This window comes from Camelus ferus, chromosome 26 (genome assembly GCF_009834535.1).
Source record: "Camelus ferus isolate YT-003-E chromosome 26, BCGSAC_Cfer_1.0, whole genome shotgun sequence".
NCBI lineage: Eukaryota > Metazoa > Chordata > Mammalia > Artiodactyla > Camelidae > Camelus > Camelus ferus.
This window is the reverse complement of record NC_045721.1, coordinates 18,308,676-18,334,147: the sequence shown is the minus strand read 5'-3', so window position 1 is coordinate 18,334,147 and position 25,472 is coordinate 18,308,676. Positions and strand designations below refer to the sequence as shown.

The 25,472-nt window shown below is 44.9% G+C and overlaps 1 protein-coding gene across 13 annotated transcripts in view; it reads left to right on the top strand.

The window, feature by feature from the left end:
• STOX2 (storkhead box 2) overlaps positions 1–25,472 on the top strand; it is a 175,586-nt gene that overhangs the window by 142,719 nt on the left and 7,395 nt on the right. For 9 of the 13 annotated variants that reach the window (XM_032468550.1, XM_032468555.1, XM_032468554.1 and 6 more), the window contains 2 exons: positions 15,601–15,753; positions 19,102–21,367. In XM_032468550.1, coding sequence (XP_032324441.1) covers positions 15,601–15,753; positions 19,102–21,367 — 2,419 coding nt within the window. Of the gene's footprint in view, positions 1–3,257; positions 3,378–8,468; positions 8,599–15,600; positions 15,754–19,101; positions 21,372–21,530; positions 21,580–25,472 lie in introns of those variants that run through there. The other 4 variants (XM_032468551.1, XM_014561687.2, XM_032468561.1 and 1 more) reach the window with 4 other exon arrangements.

The window sequence follows — 25,472 nt, the reverse complement described above, 5'->3', positions numbered from 1 at the left end:
ACCTCATGCATGCTGAGCACACATTCTACCACTGAGCTGTCCCCTCCCCCCAATCTCTTTTTAAAATGGTGACAATAATAGTACTTACTTATTGGGTCCTTATAAGGCTCAGATGAGCTTCTATGCGTGGGCTCAGTGGACCTGTGTATAGATGGAAACATACATGCTCAGGTATTAGAAAATTTGAATGCATTTTTCGTTGTAACTTTCCATTTGTTTTCTTTTGATTGTTGTTGTTGTTTCTTTTTCCACTTACTTAACCTTTTCTATATCATAGAGAAAACTTGAGTTTTTAGCTGTCAAGAGGTGGTCCAGGGACCTCAACCTTCTTCCCCAAAGGCCCTTAAAATGCCGGGGTAAAGATAATTCTATTTAGACCCTAACTTTTATATAATTACATCATTGCCTTCTTATGGTGCAGACCCTACCTAACAGGAAGGCGCTGAATTAGGTGGATTTGGGGGAAATTAGAATAACTACCAATGTAACCAAGCTCCTAGAGGGTTGGGTAAAGGTGCTGTGCCTTGGGAGGAGGCCCTGGTGCTGGGCTGCAGGCTGAGTCATCGTCATGGATGGGAGCCCAGGTGGTGTATCCGAGAGGAGACCATAACATTGGAAGGGAAAGTCACGAACAGACCAGTTCTGATAAGACGTATATGGCATGATTGATGTGGTTTTCCCTTCTATTTCAAGTGTATAATTGAGACCTGATTTAATAGCAGATGATGTGAAAATGTACTCTGGGGTGGACAGTGTGATGCAGTAGCCAACAATAACTATGACCAGCAGCCTGAGGCCAGGTGAGCACAGAGTCCAGAGTGAGGGAGGTGACGGTGCTGTGGGGAGACCCAGCGAGAGTAAATCTGGTTCTCCGTGCAACATTCTAAGAGGGAAATTGATACATTCGAGCAGGAGCAAAGGATGGGAAACTACAATGGCAGAGGATTTGAAAGGTGTCAGAGGGTAGCAAGAACTGGAGAAGCGTATTTAATAGTGTTGGAATCAGATGTACCAGTCGGTCAATAATGAACATAGAACATGTGTACTTACTTACGGTGTCCCAGACGGTGGGCAGCCAGACGAGATGGTTTGGAACGTAGGCGTGGGATTATTATTTGTAGACATCAGATGAATTATCAGACATAAGAAGGTTATACACTCTTTAGCTTTCCGAGGGCAGAATGGAATCACGGTGTGGGGTTGCAGGACTCCGCTCAGAGATGGGGACTGTCCCAGAGGGTGTGCCCTGGCTCAGACTAGACCCGTGCTCTGGGGGACGCGGTCCTTGAAGATGGGCTAAATTACAGGTGTTAAGAGAGGGTATGATCCTGGTGGGGCTTTAGCCTGGGGACCCTTCTAACTCAGAGATTCGGAATAGTCTGACTGAGAGATTCGTTACATCTGTGTACTCCCCAGCCCTGGCTGCATCCTGTGGTTCACGTTTATTGTCGGCTAGCTACTGCGTTCTTGAGGATGAGGGAGAATATGCTGGGCAGACATCCTCGGCTACCCAGATCCACTTAGTTTCTGAGTAGCAGATGATTTGTCGGTATCTGGTTCCTCAGTGGCACTTGTGAGAAGTGCCTGCTTTGGTATTACTCGGTCTGGGGGAGTTTGGCCAGTGTCATTCCTAACACACCAGCGTTCACTTTGCTCTTACTCTTTTCCTCCCAGGCTCCGTTTTTCTGCATTTAACGCAGTGTCTGCTCTACCTGTCATCCTCTCCCCTCTCCCCACCCCCACCCCTTTTTCCCTCTTGAGATGTTTCTGTGTTGCTCCTTGTCCTGCAAAGAGGGATGACTCATCTTCTCTGTGATTCCGCCAACATAGTTCCTCTGTGTGTACACGTGTCTGTGTGTGTAAATGCAATACGTACACGTGCGTGTGCATGAGCGATCCGGCGTGGGGCTCACCGCGAGCGTGATGCGGCACAGATAGTGCAGTGAGAAGGATGTTTTCACCCAGATCTGGAATGGATTTTTTTTTTCTGCCTGACCGATCTGAGACACAGACATTCTAAGAAAGAAAAGAGAAAAAGCAGAGGAAGCAGCGATGTAAAAAAAAAAAATCCTATCTATCACGCCCCCACCCCCCACCCCCCGTGCAGTTTCGGCGCTGGTGTGGTGAGCTCAGGAGCACCGCACGCTGAGAACCGGCTCTTGACATAGTGACCTCATTCCCAACGCCGCCTTCCTCGGCGGCGGCAGGAGCTGCTGCGCCGGCTCGCGGGCTGGCTGGGCTGCGAGCCTGCCGGCGGCGTGTCAGCAGTGACGAGACCCAGGCTTGCAAGGACTTGCCCGGCAACTGGAATTTATGACAAATAGCTCGCTGCAGCTAAACTTTGATCCAGGGTACAGTTGAACCGCCTGTTACACACAGGAGGGAGACGCATCCTTCGCAATGAAAACCCAGCCTTAAAAAAAAAAAAAAGAAAGGAAAAAAAACCAGAACGCATGTGTCAGGTTTATAATTACAGACTGGTGAGTATATATGATGCCTGATCAATTTTAACGTGTGTGTTTTTTCTCCAAGCATCCGGAGGTATGTGCCCTTTTACCTGTTTTAATGATGCAAAGATCTTAGTTGGTGCTCAGTGCATGGGAGGGGGCCTGGGCCCCTCGGAGAGGAGGATGTGCCCCCTTGCAGCCCCCTGGGGCCTGGGGTACATTTGCAGCCCAGAGTCTCCACACCGCACAGACAAAGGAGCCTGTACCGACAGCCAGAGGCTGTAGCTTTTCTTAGAGTGATGACTCATTTCAGCTCACAAAGGATTCTGGGCAGGGTGATGAGAAGTCAGGTTGGCTGATCCGTCCCTATGACTTCACTTTGCAGAGAACAAGGCGGAAGAGGAGTGACACTGCAGAATCCCAAGGCACTGCAGTGGGAGACGGCTCAGGACAAGTGGCTGTGATAGATGGGCCAGGCACGGGGCGGGATTCCAGCTGTTCCCTGCAAATAGGAGAAAAGAATGCTAAAGGGGATTCTTTTTTTCCCCTAAAGTCATTACCAGCAAAGTCCATTCACAGAGCCTTTTAAAGGTGCTTTTTGCCAGTTTTGAAATTGAACTTGTACCAGTATCTCAAGCCCTGAATTGTAAGAAGTGCTGAGAGTTTTGGAAATCTTTTTTTTTTTTTTTAATAGATCGACCAAGGTAAAGTACCAGATTCCTATTGTGTTCCACGTGCCCTCAGTAGCCAATCTGAAATGCTCATTTAGGATATTATTACTCGAAAGTTTACTCTTTCTTCTTATTCCAGATTCTAGGACGTCCGTTTCTGTTACTGGCTCCTTCTCGTGCCTGAATGCTACCCCCTAGCATGCACCAGGCTTTAGTGTCAAAGCTACCTGGGGGATGGAGCCAGTCCAGAAAGGGTCAGGTAGGTTTCCCCTGCTTTTCTTTCAAGAGTTGTTGTGTGCGAAGAAATATGGTAAAATCTCTATGACCCCTTTGGTAAGGGTACCCTGTCCTCTGAAACATGGTCTTGCCGTGATAACCTCCCCACAGCCTCAGTCTTAGGCAGCAGAAGTGCCCCGTGGAGGTGCCCACCGGGTGCAGCTCTGCCAGCATGATTCATCCCACAGCCTCCCTCGCGTCAGAGCTGCAGAGTCAGCTGTAGGATTTGCGAAGAGGAAGTAATTAAACTGCTTCAGATTTCCATCAGCAGTTACGTCTCTTCCACTCACATGCTGGAGGCATTCAGTACATATTGTCTGCAATGTTTCCTTCTCCATATAGTCCCTAAATTTGCTGTGTTATTTGGCCTGTTAACCTACACGCGATGCACTAAAACCCAAGAAAGCCTAATTTATATGCTCAGGGACTGTTTCCAGCACTAACATCAGATAGAGGTTGCTGTTAACTGCTAAGGAAGTAAGCATATTTCATCATAGTCTGCTTTAGGATTCAGGTTATTACCTAGCTGTTTTCTTACAACATCTATGGGCTTTTCACACAAAAGCTTTTTTTTTTTTTTTTTTCAAATAATGCCATGGTAAAATTTGGTTCTCAAAGGTGCATGACATCCTACATTTCCAAAGTGAAACTTGGCAAATCTGAAAGCATGGTTTTACCACCTCATCAAATGGATAGTTTTAGCACTTTTTATTTAAAATATTCTGAGCGTTTTAAATGTCATTTGTAATAATAATTAAAAAATTTAAAAATAATGCAGACCGCATATTGGACCGGCCCTCGAACATCTCTGCTCTTTGCTCTCATGCTCACCCCCATAGCTCACCCTTTCGCTGAAGGAAAGAATGCTTGTTTCCTTTCTTCATGTCAGAGATGTTTCTTCCTTGTGCATAGTCCTGGGCGTCTGCAAAGCAGAGTTGAGGATGTTGAGTCAGTTTTAAAGGATGTTTGATCACATCATACCATTTTGAGAATATAATTGCATAATGTCCCCACATCCATCAACGCTGCTCATCCTTAAAGACCCTGTTCAAAGTCTCCCTTCCTTTCTTTGACTATTTCCTCTGACTTTCTAAGACTTTCTCTGACTACTCCAACAGATCATTTCTTAGTCCTATTATAAGAATTAATTTCTCTCAGTAGGTAGAATTATATATTCATAAATTCCTATTATAGAATTAATTTGCTAACCTTTCATGTATTTTCTTCTTATAGCTCTTCTAAGGATGTATGAAACAGTAATCTGAATATAATTGCTTATATTTTTGCACATCGATGCCGTGTTTCCCCACCTAAATTGTAAGCTTGCTGAAGGCAAGGATCGAGATTCCTGCCTTTCTTTATAATTCCTCCTAGCTGTTCCCTGCGCTGGAAACCACTCAGTAAATAATTGATTAAGAAGACAGGTAGTTAAAAAAGCATTTATTTGTCATAGAGGATGAGAATGATCTATTTGTTCATTTTAATAATTTTCCTCAAGGTGGATTAATGCTGGAGTAGACTTCAGAAGTTAAGTATGTAACTGTCGAAATGATTGTTCTTACCTTGAGGTATGGTTACAGACAGTGCCTTACGCTACTTGTAAAGAGTTGTAATTGTTAAGGACAGATGTGAAGGTGAATCCCTTAAATATGATTATGGTCTACTTGAATAGGAAGAATAATATTATTGGACAAGCCATCCTTAGGTTAAGAGGATGCTAAATTCTGAAGTTCTGTGGGGAAGTCACTTATTTGAATCCTACAGGATGTTTTCCACAGAAGAGATAATCATAATGGCTCTTTGCATCCCAGCTTCCACCAGAAATTATTTAACTCATAGCATCACTGATCTTTAGCAATGAGTACTTGAGTGCTGAGTTTCCTCTCCCTTTCCTTGGTAAAAGATGAGCCCAGCCAAACTCTTAAAATAGGCCAACTTCCTTTGTATCTTTGCAACTCTCTATCCATACAATTTCCCATCTTCTAGTGATCTTCTCTCTCCAAAGTCACTATGTAATGCATGTTTCCCATTCTCTTCCCGCCCAATAATATATCCCACATGCTGTATGTTTATAAATATATCCTAACTTCTCTGCCCTCAGGCATGGTTGCTCATACTCAGAGATGAGAATCAAGAGGTGCACAGTCTGATTTAACTAATTCATACTAGTGTAAGAAAGACCACTGCCCTCCTAGCCTTCCCACAGATGCCCCAGGTTTTTTTAGGTTTTTTTTTTTAGGACTAAATGATTTTCCTATGAGTAGAAATTCAAACACCGTAAAAGAATAAATTGAATAAATTTAGATAGGCTTGGGGATGGTAATTTTAATACTAACCACTATTTATTAAATATCTGTTAGGTCTCGGGGACCATGTAAGCACATGACATGCATTATCTCATTTAATCCCCTCAACTCCATGAGGTGAACATCACTATGACACCTTACAAAAGAAGACACTGAGATGTCAAAAAATGGAATAATTTGCTCCAAATCACACAGCTCGTGAGGAGCTGGACTAGGCTCTGAGCTAAAAGTTTTGGTTGCAGAGTCCATGGCCTGTACCACTGTCTTGTAATGCCAGACTTTGGAGAGAAAAGTTATTTCTGGTACATTGAGTTGGGAGTTTTCTCTGTGTATATATCTGTCTGGCTCCTCCCTTTTTAATGGCGGTGCTGGGGATGGAACCCAGGACCTCGTGCATGCTAAGCAGGCACTCCACCCCTGAGCTGTGCCCTCCTCCTGTCTGGCCCTTTGTGCTCCTTCAACTCTGCATACCTGTCTGTGGTTCTTTCAGTGATGGTTGGAAGGGGTGGTAGGTGATCAGTCATTGGGGAGTTGGTAGCAGCCATTCTGTATGGTTTTGTTGTAATTTGGGAGCTGTCAGCATGTGTATTTGAACTGTATTTAAGCAGGCCTTCTCGTTCTGTTACAGTTGTATTTTATAGAAATCAGTCACTGTGTAGTTGTGATGTCTAATTAGGTGAAGCAAAGTATACACAAGGCTGAGACTTGGCCATGGTGATTCTAATTTATGAAGAGTAGAAGAGAGTGACCCTGCAGATTTTAGGCTGCTTTGTTAAACTATAGTTGAGAAATGCCGTCAAAGGAATTTGGAGCATCTAATATGTCTCTAGTGTTAGGTTAGGTTCTTATAGATACAGAATGTGATGGCTTAAAATAGGGCTTCAGATTCTGTCTGCGTGATGCACTTATAATGAAGAAAAGGAAGACACGATAGTACCCAGGACTCTTGTTAGCCAGGTGCCTTACAGAATTGTGTGACATCTGAGCGATGTCATCCAGGGCTGATATTTCATGATTTTATTGCTGATGGTAAATGGCCTTAACTTAGCCCTGGATGAGGGACTAGGGAGCAAGGAGGCTGCTGGAAACATCCTGGCAGGTAGCAGGGTCTTGCCTTGCCTTGTCTATGTGAGTAGTACCTACTTACTCACAATCATGTGGGTCCCTGAGGTATGGATAGGTTTTATTCCATAGTGCCTAACACGCATACACATATTTGGGTTATAATGTGGAGCCTTCTGAGCAAAGATTTGAGTTACTGAAACAGATAATTGGCCTAATGGCTCATATTTCCATCTTGACTTTTCAGCTGCAAATCTACTGCAGTAGCGGAAAGATCCAGAAATGTTCGATGTTCATGATTAGAGAGATGTCAGTGGTCATCCTCGGGGATGGGGACGACAGCTGCCTAGCTAGGGACTTACTGCCCACTGATTGCCTTCTCTGTCTGATTCTCCACCCTGTGTGGCTTGTCCCTCTCTGCTTAACTATGACAGTTTTTTATCAGTTGTCAGATCTCAGTAACAAGAGTGACAGCTAATGGGACTCATGAACGCTTATAGACTGGGGGAGATAATGGGTTTCTTCTGTAAACCAATGAACCTACTGATTTGTCATTACACCTAGGACATGTCTACATTAGACAGACTGCTGAGCAGACCCAGGTGGCAGGTGGGCGTTCACCCACTTGTGTACGTGTGTGTATGTGTGTGTGTGCGCTCGCCATCTGCCGCCACAATCGCTCTTGTTTCACTCTACTCTCGTTAGAAGTTCCTTAGTAAGTCACAGCTAACAGACACCATTAACTGTGGTATTATTAATGGGAGCCTCTTATTTACATTTTCTTTTGAATTAAAACAATTTATTCAAATAATAGCTTAGGAATTAGACCTACTTTAAGAGAACTCCTTCAAATGTTGAAATAAAGCACTGGGGAACTTCAAAAAGCTGTCAGAGAATTTCTAAATGTTCTAAAACTCTTTTTTACAAATACCCACTTTATTGCCATTGATTCATGCAAGGAAGGCTCAGCCTTAAATTTGTAAGATCAGTGGCATTTAACCCAAACATACAGTAAACTGGCGAAACTGCCTTTTTCAACGCCACTTTCCTTTTAAAGGGCAGAGACAAACATTTGAAAGGCAAGTGTAGTAATTTGGTTTCAAAGGAAAGCCGCTTACAACGAAGCCGCCTGTGAGTTAATGGGAGCTGTATGTTCTCCCCTCCTGAAAGGATGTTGTGGTCTGCAAGGCAGTGTATAGGAAGGCGATAGGTGGGTTTTTTTTTTTTTTTTTAAGAACAGTTAAAAAAAAAAAAAAATATATATATATATATATATAGTAGTAGTCTGCCTGTTAAAAGAACCGAAAACAACATTTATACATGAAATCCGGTTTAATAAATGGAACTAAATTGTAAAACATAAGATTTGTCTAATGCTCTGCCTCCGAGAAGCTGTTCACTTAACCTCAAGAGAGCTTGTGATTTCCCCAGGCCCAAGGGTACTGAAGATAAAACTTGACATGTGTGTTGTTCTCCAACTGGCTTGTTGAGAGGCATAGACCTCTCCTGTCTCTGTGCTTTTTACAGGCATGTTTGACCTTTGACCGTTTTTATGAGTCAGAGTATCTGCTGCATGTGGTAATTTTATTGGCATCTGTAATTTTAACTTTAGAGTTAATTTTGGCGGTCCAGAAAACAAAAACAGGCACACTTTGGTCCTGAGGAGCACAGCTGAGGAGACTTTGAGTTAGAAAAGAGTAAATTACAAAGCCTTTATTACATGGGAAAAAATGAATAGACCAGCTATTTCACTACCTTGTCAAAATTAAAGCCTCCTTTTTCAGATGGGTTGAGCATTAAAAGAGTTTCTCCAGCAAGATGGAAATAGAGGTGGACGTGAGTACTATATTAAGCTTTTATGGCAGAATTTTGCTGCATTGATACAGAAACATAGAATTTGAGAGCCCGAAGGAGTCTTTGAAATCATTTGTGTGTGTGTGTGTGTGTGTGTGTGTGTGTGTGTGATCGTAAATTTTATTAGTCTTAGGAGGGGAATATTATCAGTAATTTCTTAAATTAAAAAAAAATACAAAACTACCTACCCTCTTCCAGATGAGGAAAAAGACAGAATGTTAATTGCGTTTTGTTATAGGAGACTGGGCCCTTCTCAAAATAGCCCCTGAAAGCCTTTTTACATTGGGAATTTCTCAGTGATAAATCAGTACACTTTCAGAACTGCATTTGTAAGTAGGTTGCTTTGGTTCATGAACTTCATTAGGGTCAAAGGTAACTCTTCAATCCAGAGTACAGAGTGAATTGATGGAAAATAGTATTTTAAAATAAACAGGAAAACAGGATAATTCAAACGGAGTGCTGGTACTTGGAAGAAAAAAAAAAGGATTATTTAAAGAAGGCTTAAGATAGAAGAAGGGTACTTTCAGGGCCGTAGTTCCTTGTGATGTGATTCACCTGGAAAAATTATGGCTTTCCTTTTTTATACAGTTGTATGAAGATGAGGACTTGAACATGAAAGGAAATATATTTATGTTTGCTTTTCTGGTGGGGATCTTTTGGAAAGCTCCAGGTATCATCTGGGAAGGGATGAATGTAAGTTGTCATGGAAATCACGTCTTAGTTGAGTTTTCCCCCTCGTATGCAAAGGTTGGGGTGGGGGGCAGGGATGGTACAGAGAACCTAAATTAGTGACCAGGAAAAATGTCATTCAGAGAGGACAGGGCTTAATTACAGTACCTCTTCTTTTCCCTCCCTTCAAATAGAACCAAGACAGAAACAATTTTGAAACTCAGGTGCCCAAAGGGTTTAGATAGCTAATAGGCACTCAAATGGATTTCTTGGAGGGATGAATTATGCGAGAGAGAATTTTTGGAAATAATTCCAACTAAAGGAACTGGCCAGATGTTGTAAGGGAGAGTAGATAAAGAGAGTTAGTAGTAAAAATGCATGTTCATGATAAAGATACTTCTGAGGTGGGAGATGAAAGACAGAGAAAGCTGGTATAGCCATGATTTCTGCCTGTTGTCCCAGACCCTCCTTGTCAGTTGCCTAGCAATTGTAATAGTCACCAGGTTGTTCCCCACAGTTGCACAAGAGTGATTTTCAAATGCAAACATGTCATGTAATTCCTCCATAGAAACACATGCAGGGTTCCTATCAAGAGTGAGATCTCAACCTTCTGGTCAGCCAGGATCTGGTTGCTCTCCACCTCACCACCAGCTTGCTCCAGCTGTGCCAAAACACAGCCCCAGTTCCCCCAGCTCAGCCCGCTGCTTCATCCTGCACATGCTCACTCCCGCCGCTAGTGTAACCTCTGCATCCTGCGCTCCCCTCATCACCACCGGACACATTTATCTTTGTCCTCATGCCTGTCAGCTAACTAGTACCTTACAGGAAGGCAGTGTCCCAGTGTGCACTGAGGTATCTGAAATCTAACGTTAAATGCTTTTAAAATCAAAGAAATTTACTTAGCATTATAATATTGTCATGTCTTCTCCGATTTTTAAATTCATTTAACAGAAACGTATTGAATGCTTACTCTGTCCCAGGCACTGTGCTTGGCTTTATCTGAATCATCCTGGATTTGACAAATGCTCCCTGAGGACTGTACTTAAATGGATGTTTCTAAGAAAATAAAGCTGAAATAAAACCTATCTACCCCTTCTTTCTAGAACAAGAAGACAGAATTATAGCAATCTAGAAAGAATTGGTTAACCCACAAAGTAACTGTGAGCTTTCACAGGAGTTGTCTTTATGAATGTGTTCAGAACTAATTCTAACAATAGAAAAACCCATCCTATAAATTATAGACAAGTAACAAGTCATAGTTTATGCCAGTGTGGCAGTTTCTGTAGATTACGGTGACCACCAATATTTTAGCAACAATATTTTAGCAATATTTAGCAGTATTTACATTTCCTTGTTTTCTTCTTTGACCATAAATGTGGTCCATTTTCTAGTAGCATATTTTAAGAATGACTAGTTGGCTCCTTAAGTAGGTCTGATACAAGATCCACAGAAAATCATGGTAGACTTGGATAACGTGTTAGGTTGTATTGATCGGTACCTATAATTCCTTTTATATAGATCTTAAATGCATGTCTTAAACCTCACTAAATATATAATTATTTTCTGTGGTAACTGCTGTGTTTTGGGGGGACTGTTGTTCATGAAATTAATAGTGGCAGTCTTAGAAATTGCATGGTTAAGTATATTTGAGCTCTCACTAAATTGATTGTTTTGCAATTATTTAGCACAATATTGAGTAAAATCACAACCCTTTAAATGCCCCGAGCAATTTCTTGGATTATAATGTTATAAACAGATATTCATTCATTCAACAAACACGTACTGGGTGTCTGGTGTGAGCACTGCATTGTTCTGGGCACTGAGAATGCGGTAAAAATGGGCATTCACGTTTCCTTCTGCCATGGAGCTTGTATTCTCATGGGTGAGACAGACAGTGAACTGGTGGTACACACAAACACACGTGCACACATTTCAGAGTGAAGACGGTAGCTTGGTAAGACCCTGGTACCAGTTCCAGTGGAGGGGTGGGGCTCACTCCACCAGCAGTTGTCTGACACCAGCTAAGTGACCTACAGCTCACCTCCGTTCTGACACTATCTACCTGGAAAGCATCAGATCCCGTGGGTTGAGAGCTCAGTTCCAGCAGAACTGCCCCCGGCAACTTCAGGTGCCAGTTGCAAGCCCACATTGTCACCTGTGCTTATGAAAGACTGGCAATAGACTGAAGGTCCCCATGACCCCCTCCTTGGGTTCAGGAATTTGCTAGAGCAGCTTACAAAACTTAGAGAAACATTGTGCTTCCTGGAGAGCCAGTGTGTTGTAAAAGGACACGACTCAGGAAAAACCGGGTGGAAGAGGTGTGTAGGACAAGGTGTATGGCAAGGAAATGGAGCTTCCACGCCCTCTCCAGGTGCCCTGCTCTACCCCAGATCTCCACGTGTTCACCAGCCTGGAAGCTCTCCAAACCCCATCCTCTTATGGAGGCTTCATTACATGAGCCTGGTTGATTAAATCATTAGCCATCAGGGATTGATTCAACTTCAAACCCCTTTCCTTCTCCCCGGAGGTCAGGGGGCAGGACTGAACGTTCCGGCCCCCTAACCACAGTGGTTGGTTCTCCTGGCTACCAGCCCACACCCTTAGGAGTGGGTCCAAAGTCACCTCACCGATGTAACGAGACACCTTGCTTTCTCGCATCACTTAGGAAATTCCTAGTGTCTTAGGAGCTCTGTGCTAGAAATACGGACGAGGACCAAACATCTATTTCTTATTACAAACCACCGTATCGAGTCACATGAGAGAGAGGGCCCTGTGGTGTTGGGACAGCATTAGATGGGGTGTCCAGGGCAGGGCTCCCCGAGGAGGCCCCGTCTAAATGGAGACCCAGAGTGGGAGAAGCAGCCTGTCCAATGGAGACCTGCACCAGGAGCATCCCGGGCCGGGGCTCGACCAAGGCAAAGACTCTGAGTGGAGAAAAAGCTTGATCAGTTCAAAGAACAGGGGGAGTTGAGAGCTTGTTGTGGGAAGGAGGTGGGGAGGGATGGGGGGATGGGCCTAGAAGGGATGGACATGCTCAGAGCCCGCCGGCCATCTAGGCCTGGCGAGGAGTTCCAACCTCCTTCTCGGCGCAGTCAGCAGTCACTGTAGGATTTCATGCAGGGATCGGTGTGTTGGGTTTTTCTAAGACGACCTGGCTACTTTGTGGAGAAGGGAGTGTAGGGTGGGAGGGAGAGCTGGGAGCCATCAAGCCATTATAACGAGCCAGGTGAGAGGTGCCGGTGGTGTGGGGCGGGGTAGCACGGGAGATGGGGCAGAGGGAAGAGACCCAGGAGACACTTGGGCGTAGAGGAGACGTGATGGCCCGTGGGGCTGGGGGTTGGGACAGGAGTGAAAAGTAATTTATCTTGGGGCAAAATAAAAATGAGAGGACTTGGATAGAGTCACTTAGCGCATCCAAACTCCATTTGGTTCTCTATCCTGAGTGAAAAGTCATTGCACATGTTCAGTGTTTTAGTGAAACAGCCTTTCAGTTGCAGACACATTTCAGAGACACGTAGAGCGTGCTTGCCCCTTAGAGTTGGCTGCAGTGAATGAGAAGAAATTAACTTAGAAGATGGCTGAACTTTCGGTATTTGTTACACTAAACAAATAATTTCAGCTAAAAGCATAAGGACAAGCATGACCTAAACTAGTTAATTTTGCTAATTGTCATTTCTCTTTTCACAGAGAATTTAAGTTCCTTATAACCTATACAAGATCAGAAAATAGACCTGCTTTTTTTTTTAATTCATATTTTTGTATCTTTAATCTTCTGAAAAGTCCTTAATTATGATAGGCAAATTCTAGAAGGTGTTAACCTCCCAAATGATACACAAGTCCAAAGGTTCTGGAATGTTCTTTGATCTCCCTGTTTGTCGGCCGACCCCACTGTCCTTTTCATCTGACTTATAAAATCCTTCTGGGTGCCTTTGAGGTCCACGTGGCCAACTCATCCAAAAACCTGCCTCACTGCCCCTCACGCTCCCTTGTAGAAGGTGGCGGGAGGGAGGAGGATCCACAGGAGGGGTCTTTACAGAGGCAGTGGCTGAGCCACAGGCCACCGTGGGGAGGGAGATTTGAACAGGGGTAGCTCCAGACTCCCACCTCCGCTGGCTCTCACCATCACCGCTAGTGCATCTTTTACACAGAAGCCTTTAGAATGAAGGTTTGTTTGCATGAAGGGTGCAACGCTTTCTAGGTAGTAGCAAACTTGCCCGCTGAGATGGTCCCAGCCCACATAATTCTGCCATTTTTGAGTCACCAGTATGAACTGACCTTCACCAGCCAGTGAGTGAAACTCACAACCCCCTGTAACGGCACCAAAATTCCATGTTCTAGCTTCTGCCCAGCGCTGCCCCATCAGATAATTGCAGGAATCTCTCAGAGGTCTGTCTCTTTATGATACTTCCATCCCAGAGGCCCCAGAAGTCTGTGGGTTCAAAGTTAAGGTCAGTTCCTGGTTTCTGCTGATTTTTCTCTCTGCTGGACATCTCTTCTGGATTGGAGTACTCCCTGCTCCCTCTGGCCACTGGGGAAACGTCTCTCTCTTCTCTTACCCACCTTGCAGAGAATGGAGCCACAGGAGAGCTGATTGGAGCCCTGAAGGATGCAAGAGAGAGGGGAGCATTGGACTGAGCTGGGCTTGGGGAGGAGAGGGGTCAGGCCTTTGCCACTGGGGTCCTGCTCCTTCGTCCGGTGCACCTGTTAGACGTACCCCCTCACCTGGTGGTTTTCATTCCCAGGTCCTGTTGCCTGGTTTCATGCATCAAACCATTTCCCATCCAGTCCATCAAAGCAGGGTTCATGTTCTTTCCCAAAGGGCCTCGGGACTCCCTCCATCAAACTAGGGGTTGTGACGGTCAGGAGGCTGGTCCATCCCAGAGCACCCAGAGACCTTCTGGGTAGGTGCCGCTCAGTGCCGCGGATCGACCCGAGTCTTGGTTCTGGCCAGCCACAGTGATGTATTGCAAGAGTGAAATCATAGTTGGAAAGAGAAGAGGAGAGATTATGTAAATACGTGTGAGAAGGAAGCTTAGAAGCTCACAGATAATTCTACTCTGCTGACAGTTTCACCCCCTTTCTGAAGGTCCTTTTTCAAGTGAAACTGTGCAGAACCCCAGGTAGGGAACAGGTGGTACCCAGATGTCAGGAGCAGATTTCCCTGCCCGCCCACCTCTCCGTCTGCTGCGGGCCCCCCACCCCAGAAGCCTTTCTGGGGACTGCTAGGGCTCCTTCCTTGCAACAGGACTTGAAAATCGCCGCACGGTGACATAAAGATGGCAGAAAGGAAGACACATATGTGCATTGGATGTTGACACCTCCCCAGGAGCCCCAGAGGCTCCCTGCTGCTGGGTCTGCAGCCTCTCCTGTGGCGTTGGCTCTTTTAAATGCAAATGTGTGCGGGAGGCCCTCCTGGATGGGGAGTCCCTCCTCCACGTGACCACCAGACTCATCGTCCTGAAATTCACATCTGACTTTGGCATTCCTTAAACCCCTTCTCTGGCTCAACATTCTTCATGGGATGAAGGCCTTGGGGGGCACTCAGCTCTTTGCTCATAATTGTCCCCACATACCTGTCCCCCCATCTCTACTGTTCCCCAGAAAATAACCCTGCGCCTTGCAGCCGCCAGGCACATTCCTACTTCGCACCAGATTCAGGTTCACGACTTTGGTAAAACCTCTCACTTCCTGCTTCTACGCAGCCCCACCCTCACCTTCAAGTGGTGTACACGCCTCTCCCAGCTCTGCCCCAGCCTTCTCTGGTGCACGGTGAACTTTGGTCTGTCTGTCTCCTCCACTTAAATAGAAACTCCTTGAGGGCAGAGGTGTTTGTGGGAGGGGCGCTGACTCACTGTTCCAGGTGAATCCCAGGCCCCCAGCCCTTGCCTGATGGGCAGAGGGCACTCAGCATTTGAATGAGTGAATCCCCAAGTTACCACAGATGCACGTGTCTAGATGTGAATGACAGATATTAAACAAATCTGCTCCAAGTTAAGAAAAACAGCGATCATTTAAAAAGCGTCGTTGTTGCAAGCCTTTCCGTAGTAAGGTTATGTAAATGAGCTCTTGGGTTTTAAAGACAAGTTTTCTTTGTCAAGGCAATTGGAGCTTCGGCTGTTCTGTGCAAGTCCCCCACCCCACCCCGCCCCCAGCGGACGTGGCTGCGGCTGTAACCACGTCAGCGTTGAGAGTTGATTGTATTTGTAGTGCCGGGAATATGGGTGGGAGTCATGGGAGGGGTGTGTGTGTGAAGGTGTGTGCGTGACAGTGGCTGGGTCTTAATGAACCGCTTACTTGAAAATTGTCTTTCCGCAGGTGATGTATCACCAATCAGTATGTCTCCCATCAGTCAATCTCAGTTTATCCCACTCGGGGAAATCCTTTGCTTGGCCATCTCCGCAATGAACTCGGCGAGAAAACCTGTCACCCAAGAAGCACTGATGGAGCACCTGACCACCTGTTTCCCAGGTAATGGGAAAAGAAGGAGGCACTTTCCAAATGCATGTGTGCTCTCTGACTTCATATGGACTGTTCCTCCCATGATTAAATGCAATAGAAAAAAATTATTTGCCAAAACTGACCAGAAACTTCTCTTCATTCTCTAATTAAAAATCAAGACACCTGTGTTACTTCAAAATCATTTGCCTTCTTCAGCTGTCATATTTTTTAATTGGCACCGAGGGAAAGAAATTAAATCAGAATCCATGAAGAATTCAGGCAAAACCTGCTAAAATTCCATTTAACCTTTGCAATGCAACCTTCTTAAAGTATGTGAACATCTTGATTCATGGGACCGAGTCAGAAGCAGCTGAAAATTTGAGTCCTTAGGGATTCAACTGCAGAGAGACTAATGTCAAAAATAAGCAGTATCTTGTTGCTTGCTTGGGTCACAGCCTGGCACGTTTTAAGAATATGATATTTGATAAGTTAGTTAAACTGATCTTATTTTAGAAGAAAAAATAAAATGGTTCTCTTATTTTAAATTTTATAAAAAGAAGACAACAGCCCAGCTGCTGTACGAATAGCACTTGATGCCTTCAAATGATGTAGGCATGGTGCTAAGCTGAGAAAATGCATGTCCCATCTCAAGAGAGGCAGCCCATTCCTCAGCTCCAGTGTACGGTATCCCCTCCCCCCAAAAGCGCAGAACCCTGCCAGAGTTGCCAAACCTTCTAATTTTTATAGACAATCTGGAAATTTGATTTTATGTGAAATCTCTAGATTTCCCTTAAGTAGTGGCCACTTTTGTGTGTTGGTGTGTGTACATTTTAACATGTGTGTGCTGACGACATGCAAGTTGAATAAAACACATTATTGGGCCACAAGTTTGCCAACTTGGCTTGAACGCAACCCCTGCCTAGATGGAAACAGAGCTTATGGTAAAAATGAACACTTGACGTATTTTTCATTTGACCCAAAGAGACATGAGACCTCAGTAAATATGAGCTGTTGGCTGTATCCCTTAGCTCTTGCTACACGAATGCTGGGTACCAGTCAGAACATCAGTGACATACGACAGTGAACGTTAACTTAGTTCATGGGTCTGTGGGTTCTCCACAAATCAACTGAGCCAGCTTGACCCCACTAGGTGGCTCTGCTTCACCTGTACTCCATCGTTTTGGAAAAGGGGATCTGTTTTGCTCATTGGAGTGGCAGTGGCAGAAGAGAGCAAGTCCAGAGGCTCTGGGGCTCTGGGGCTCTTCGGCCTTCTGGCCATGCCACGCCCACTAACATTTCATTGGCCAAAGCCAACCCAGCCCAACTCAAGGTCAAGGTGCAGGGAGAGGCACTGCCCCGCCATGGGGAGAGGGCAGAAGGATGACTTCTAAACTAAATAGTGATCCACCATGTTGAGTCTCCCCGCTTTTCCTTTTGCCCCAGTGGAACTGTGTTTCTCTCCCAGTGATTTTTTTCTCCTTTTGGGGCTCACTAATTATAGTTGATCCTGGAACTTCGGAGGGATTTAAATATCACATTTGTATTTTTGTTATTTAAAGGTAAGACTATTTAGTTTTTCATAATTTACTATTTGAGAATAAAGTTTTGAGGTCTGAATATTGTTAAAATATTTGAACTCTTATTTTCAATATGCATGTTATACATAAAAAGAATAGTCTGGATTTTGGCTTCTATTCCTGTTTTGGACATCCATAGTCTAAAGAAAGTTTTTAGTGGAAAGTCTAGTAAAAATGTCTGATATGCTGAAACTTAAATCCTTTAATCATCTGTGTTGAGTTTTTGAAAACAACTTTTATATAGAAATAAGAATATTTTTTAAAAGGTTTAAAAAGAATAATTACTGCTTCTCAGCGTTCTAAATAGGTACTCCTCCATCCAGAATGCTCATTTAAACTGGACTAGTACGTGTTAAGTCATTACAACTGACCTGTAAAGTCATTACAAAGCTGACCTACAGGAAAACAGAATTCACCTGTAAGACTGCTTATGGGGTTAAAGCTGACTTTTGAGTTTGCTGGAGACTGTTAACGTTATTTATACTGTTTTCTGTCTCCAGTTCATCCCCCTTACATTGTTTCCTACCGAGTTCCCCCTCAGCCAGTGTTCTTCACAAACAAGAAGAAATAATCTAAAGAAACCCATTAAAAGTTTCTAGTCTAAAATGCTTAATATACAGACCATATACACGTGCTCTCTGTTCCAATAAATTGTCGGATTTGCAGGATTAAAGCAATATATAAGTCTCAGTAACATCCCATTGTCATGCAGTCTTTTTAAATATCTGTTTTTACTTTGGAAGATATAACGATGTGGAAAGGGAGAGAGGTCAGGTTCCAGCCCTATTTGAATGTAAAGCTTACTCTACTGTAAGCTCTCAAAATCCGAATTTATGATGAACTTCGGGAATAGAATCCGGAAGTCATGGGATATGCAAACATTGAAAATCTCCATCACGGCCATCGTAGGTGAGCCCTACAGATTTCTAGTGGAATCCTGGATTTCACAGACAATTGAAAATATCAGTCATTTTACTGGGGCTTAGTCATAAAATAACAGAGGCTGGATATCAAAGTAGCCATAATTTTTTCCAATTTCAAGGTGGCTATTTCAACCCTGTTTTCCTGGTTGCCTGTGTTGAAGAAATCTTTTTTGTAAATTTGTATCATATCCTATAAAACATTTTTGCTTCATTTAGAAAGATTCTGTCTTTAACAATTCAGTTCAGTAAAGGTTTGTCACAGCAATAGCGATCAAACTGCTCTTAACTGTGATCAAACTCTCTCTCTCTTCCTGGCTGTTGTATTTTCCTGTTTGGTCACTAGTGGCATTCCTAAGAGTTAGTCAAAACTGGGATTCACACTCAGTAAGCACCTTGGAATCATGCTTAGTTGCTATTGGATAATTCTAAGAAGCTTGGCAAAATTAACAGGATTCTGTCTTGGTCTGTTCAGGCCACTGTAACAAATACCATAGACTGAGTGGCTAAACCAACAGACAAAATTTATTTCACACAATCTGGGGCTGGGAAATCCAAGCAAGTTACCTGCAGATTTGGTGCCCGGTGAGAGCCCCCTCCTGGGTTTGCAGACAGCCGTACCCTCAAATCACAGAGAGAGAGGAGGCTCTGGCCTCTCCCTCTTCTTGTAAAGGACATCATGGAGGCTGCAGGCTCGTGACCTCTTCTAAGCCTAAACCTGCCCAAGGTCCCGCTTCCTATTGCCGTCACATTGGGGGTTGGGACTTGAACGTGGGCGTCTTGGTGGGAACACACACATTTGGTCCATAGCAGATTCTGAAAAATCAGGAACCAACACCACATCCCCTGTTCATCCTCACGAGTGTGTCCTCTGGTTGCAGGTGTTCCCACCCCAAGCCAGGAAATCCTCCGGCACACGCTGAACACACTGGTACGGGAGAGGAAAATCTACCCGACTCCAGACGGCTATTTCATCGTCACCCCACAGACTTATTTCATAACTCCTTCCCTCATAAGAACTAACAGCAAATGGTACCATTTGGACGAGAGGATACCTGACAGGTCTCAGTGTACCTCTCCGCAGCCTGGAACCATCACGCCCTCTGCCTCCGGCTGCGTCAGGGAAAGAACGTTGCCCAGGAACCACTGCGACTCTTGCCACTGCTGCAGGGAAGACGTGCTCGGCGTGCACGCGTCCACGCTGCAGAGGAAGCCGGCCAAGGACTGCAAAGACCCGTACTGCCCCCCCGCCCTCTGCCAGGTGCCGCCCACCGAAAAGAGCAAAAGTACTGTCAACTTCTCGTATAAGACGGAAACTCTCTCCAAACCTAAAGACAGTGAAAAACAGTCCAAAAAATTCGGGCTCAAGTTATTCCGGCTAAGTTTTAAAAAAGACAAGACCAAACAGCTAGCCAATTTTTCCGCCCAGTTTCCTCCCGAAGAGTGGCCCCTGCGAGATGAGGACACGCCGACCACCATCCCTCGGGAAGTGGAAATGGAGATCATTCGGCGCATTAACCCGGACTTGACCGTGGAAAATGTCATGAGGCACACTGCACTAATGAAGAAACTTGAAGAAGAGAAAGCGCATAGAAGTAAAGCTGGGTCCTCCGCCCATCACAGCGGAAGAAGTAAAAAGAGTAGGACTCATCGCAAGTCCCACGGAAAGTCTCGGTCGCACAGCAAGACGCGAGTGTCCAAGGGAGACCCATCGGATGGTTCCCATCTGGATATCCCTGGTGAAAGGGAATATGACTTTTGCGATCCTCTTACCAGGGCGCCCCGGGAGGGCTGCTTCATCATTGAACACAAAGGGGATAACTTCATCATGCATAGCAATGCCAATGTGATTGAGTCTCATTTCCCCATGACTCCGGAATGGGATGTGTCTGGGGAACTGGCCAAAAGGAGAACTGAGATGCCTTTTCCTGAGCCTTCCAGGGGAAGCTCCCACTCAAAAGTGCACCGAAGCCACAGCCATACCCAGGACCGGAGGTCCAGAAATGAGAGATCCAACAAGGCCAAGGAGAGGTCCAGGTCCATGGACAACTCCAAAGGCCCTCTGGGTGCTTCTTCTCTGGGGACGCCTGAAGACCTGGCTGAAGGCTGTAGTCAAGACGACCAAACCCCTAGCCAGTCCTACATTGACGACAGTACTTTAAGACCTGCACAGGCTGTCAGTCATCAAAGAGCTCACATTTCGTCCACAAGCTACAAAGAGGTGTGTATTCCAGAGATCATCAGTGGCAGCAAGGAACCCTCCAGCACTTGTAGCCTCTTGGAGCCAGGCAAACCACCCGAGAGTTTGCCATCCTATGGTGAACTCAATTCTTGTCCGACAAAAACAGCCACGGATGACTATTTCCAGTGCAACACCTCCAGTGAGACAGTGCTCACGGCGCCGTCGCCTCTGGGAAAGAACAAAGAGGACCATGACACTCTGACCCTGGCAGAAGGGGTGAAAAAGCTGCCTCTGTCTGACAGGCAGACCCCACATTCCTCCCGGGAGCCCGTAGGGCACAAGGAGGAGTCGCCAAAGGGGCCAGGCGGGGGCCCAGCTGCTTCTGGCACTGTGGCTGAAGGGATTGCCAACGGACGCCTCGTCCAGCATCACGGCGCCGAACCCAGCAGCCTGGACAAGAGGAAAGAGATATTTAGCAAAGACACACTGTTCAAACCTCTTCACAGCACCTTGTCTGCAAACAGCTATCACAAATCGAGCCTGTCTCTCCTCAAATCTCACCCGAAGACACCTGCGGACACACTGCCAGGCCGGTGCGAGAAACTGGAGCCGTCCCTGGGGACCTCGGCCCCGCAAGCCATGCCGGCTTCCCAGCGTCAGCAGGAGTCAGGGGGGACCCAGGAGGCCTCTTTTGACTATTACAACGTCTCTGATGACGACGAGTCTGAGGAAGGGGCAAATAAGAACGCAGAGGAGGAGAAAAACAGAGATGACGTGGGCACCATGCAGTGGCTTCTGGAAAGGGAGAAGGAAAGAGACTTGCAGAGGAAATTTGAGAAGAACCTCACCCTCCTCGCCCCAAAGGAAACCGACAGTGGCAGCAACCAGAGGGCCACCCATTCGGCACGCCTGGACAGCATGGACAGCAGCAGCATCACCGTGGACAGTGGATTCAACTCCCCACGGTAGGGAGAGGCGTCTCTCTGCACACACATACACCTGCCGGGGCCCGGGGCTTTATGCAGATAACTTGGAAAGTTTCTGATTTCACAGTCTCAGTTCTATGAATGAGGGTTAAGAGTTGTGTGAGTTGTATTGTTAACAGCCTGTTTCTGACTTCTTTTTCAGGAATTGAAACAAATGTTTCTGCAGCTGTAGAGATCACCAATCTGGACTGGTGGGTTGGCTCCTTCCCGTCCAATCTAACTAAGACCAACATTTCCCAGTATTTTCCCTTCGATGTTTACATTGTCACCATGCTGATAAAGGAGGGTTTGTTTTTTTTTTAAAGTCTTCAAACACAGTGACTTTTTGAACAGAGTGAGTCGTCAGCTTAGGGGTGGGAGGTAGGGGTTGGGAATAAACTGAGTGACTCAAGGACGGGGTTGGTCCCTTTAGTGAGAATATAATAGCACATTCAGATCTCAAAACCTTTCCAGGGGCTCTGGAAGCTTGTTGCCACTTTAATCCTGACTTTCTGTGCTGCCCACCCCTCTGGCTCTCATCTACCTCCCTCTCACCACTCAAAAGTCTGCAGACTTGCTCCTCTTTACAGAAGGATTAGGGCCTGTGCTCTATTAGATCAAAGCACACTCCAGCATTTTTCTTTCTCCTCCTTCAGAGTTGACGCCAGTTAGGTATGCTAGTCACGGTCCCTTCTTTTTAGTAGGTGCTGGTAATTCAGCAAAGGGTTGACAGCTGAGAGTGTGCAATGCCCAGTGGTCAAGTCCAACGCACAGAAGTGGTTCAGGGGTTAAGACAGCAAAAGGGAGTTTATGCAACTTTCTGTTTTCTCCTTGATCCTTCCTTCTCTTCCAAAAGCAACTCAGGACCTGATTCTCCTTCTAAATTCGACTCCAGATTGGTGACTCTGAGATGCAGAAATACTACTGCGAGATTGACATTTTCCATTAGTTCCGATTCCCAACTTTTTACAATATTTATAATTTTAACAAGTCCCAGATGTGATTATGTACTTCATGTATTTATTTTAGTTATTAAGAATTAAAATTAGTTATGGTGTAGTCACTTCACTTTACCTCTGGATATTTTGGGACAGAGCATCCCAAAATCAGAATTGGGAATTGTTAATCTGTTTGTCCCATATTAGGCCTTTGTTATTCCTTAAAGGGCTACATTATTATTATTATTATTATTATTATTATTATTATTATTATTATTATTACTATTATTATTACTATTATTATTATCATCATCATCATCATCATCATCATCATCATCATCATCATGATGTAACTTTCTTTCCCAAGTTAACACATATGTTTAAGTCTATGTCTAAACAAACCACAGAGATGGCACTCTGGTTAAAGTGGATGGGAGGCCAGGAGCCCCTGATCTCCCTGCCCATCCCTCAAGGACTCTAAGAGATCTCAGGGGGTCATGGCACTCAGTCTGAAAACTACTAGCCTATTACGTGACTTTTCTAAGAAATAATTTTTGCTAAATATTTTAAAATCCCAAGTCGAAGCTTAATTTATATACATTTAATTTATATAGTCTTTTCTTTCTACCTTCCTTTTCTACTCTTGTTTTTCCTCTTGAAGGGGGTACCAGATAAGCATGATTGAAAGTCTGTCACTGATGGTGGAAGTTCAGCACCATCACTATTGAAGGTGTCATTCACTGGCCTTCCCTCTGCCTATGTCCCGCCGTTCCTTGCTGTATAGACTGTCCCTGCCCAGTGCTTCTCACACTCCACTTTCCAGCTCTTCACAGACCCCTCTTGGCCCCTGGACCTCCACGGAGGGGAAAATTGCAGAACTCCAGTAACAGCAGCTAAGGAGGCTCTGAGAGCAGTTTGATGGGTTCTAACTCAAAACGCTATCACCGCGTAATATTGAAAGTTTTTTCTTTGGGGACAAATAAACAGAAATGTTCATATAATAGATCAACCAGTCTCTCCACAGGATATATTTTATTGTCTCTAAATTTGCAGTACAGGAGATGGAATTTATGAATGGGGTTATATCTTGAAGTAGGCATATTTGCATCTCCTTAATAACGTGCTCACAGGCTTTGCCTGGTAGAAGATAGAAGTTGCCCCAAGGAGACAAGCTTCACACAGGAGCTCCGTGTCTGCCCACTACTATGAGGCAGAATTTTCTCTACAGGAATACGTGGGTCACCCATAAATTTCATGCAGTCAGAGAACCTACAGAACAATTCCTAACTTTAGCCCTTTCATATTAATATCCTTTGGTTAGAAGCTGGGTGACAAACTTATTTTCTGTATCTATTTTTAAACTATATTTTCTCTGCATCTTCATAAAGTCACTATGTTGCGCTTCTGATGCGTGAGGAGGGTCTACGGAGGAAAATAGCTGAGTCACAGGGAGTTTTACTCTCCAGCATGAGGAGTGTTTCAGCCCAAAGGTGTTACCGTGCGGATACCTCTTCGTCGCTGTGAGATACAGGAATCCTAAGTGGGCCACTTACTCAGCTCTTTTAGTAAATAATGCGCTCAGCAGCTAAGATCCCGCCCCCAAAAAAGACCAAAAAAGGGGTCCTCCACACTCTCCGCTTTCAGTGCTGGCTTAGAAGTCATGTTCTGCCATGTTTCCAAAGGGAAACCAAAGGGCGCTGAGAAGAAAACAAGGTAGAAACTTCAACTATGCTATGAGATCTGATACTGAACATGAAAAATCTTGACATGCAAAGCCTGCTGTTTCAAGTTTTGAGGCCAAAAACCTGTTGATTAAACACAACAGGAAAATTAGAGGGACCCAGGCTGCTGGGGATGTGTCTGCGTGGGGGGCCGCCTGGGCCTCTGCTGTCCAAGTGTGGGCCCAAGGGAAATGCAGGCTTGTTTCAGTCCTTCTGCCGATAAAATCCCGAAATCTTATTTTTAAGGTTACACTCCATTAGCTCCCTTTTAAAAAGAGTATGACATTTTAAATTTGAGGGTTATTTTTACTGCTCACCCCTCATCTCCATGAACTGTTCATATTCAGAGCCTCCGATATGATGGTCACACACTGGACTCATTATGACGGCGGTGATGAGATACAGCCTCTGGAGACGCGGGGGTGCTGTATGTCTACTGCTGTTACTGTGTTGGCTGTGGTCAGAGGTGCTCAGAGGCATCTCAGAGCACAGGTAGCTCCCAGCTTAGACCTCTGTTGCAGTGATGTGTGTTGACAGTGCCTGGCATACAGCAGGGACTTGATGAATGCTCAGCTTGTGCCTCAAAAGCTGGTTTGAACATGGATCCCTTGCACCTCAAAATGCATTCTCCCATGGAAACAATGTCCCTCGTAATGTGTCGATTCCCAAGCCAACCCACAATGGCTACTTAATTCATCAGATGCCGGGTGTACAACAGAAATAACTTACGTTTGTCTAGCTTTTTGGTGTACAAATTCTGGACCATGGCTTATTTCTTCTTCAGAGTCACTCAGGGGGTAAGTGTATCACGTAGCTCTTTCTCTTTTAGAGACGGGGAGGTCAGGTGCCAAAAAGTTACTTTTGTGATTAAGAATGAAGCTGAAGGGACATGGTGACATCCTTGGGGTTCTGCATGTTTATTGCTGTTCTTCCTTCCTCCCCGACCCTCCATTGTAGTCCTGGCAAACCACTGGTGAATTTTCTTAGAGGAGGTGTAAGGCAGGTAAGTGGCTGAGTCTAGCACATTCCATCCCTTTAGTGATGGTGTTTTGGAGGATTCTTTAGGGATGCCCAGATTTACCAGAAGCATCCTGAAAGAACTTGACTTACTTCTAGAAGTGTATTAAGCTGGAGGTACCATCTGCAGTCAAGAAGGATCCACTTGCCTTTTTGGTAGTCGGTGAACAAACTTCCTTTTAAACAATTAACTCTTGGTTTCTTGATGAGAAGCAAACTTAAGGCCACAGGGGTTAGGGTGAAATAACCTGTTAGGAAAGGCTGCCAAGGTATACTGTTCAGACAAAATTGCTGTGGGTTTAGGGTGGGATGAGAGCAAGGTGGTGAGGATGTCCACTGTGCAATTTGACCTTCAGTCAGTTACAGGGACCAACACACAGAATGTTTTATAAACCTTGAATCTATCCAATAGGTGAATGTCTTAAGCGT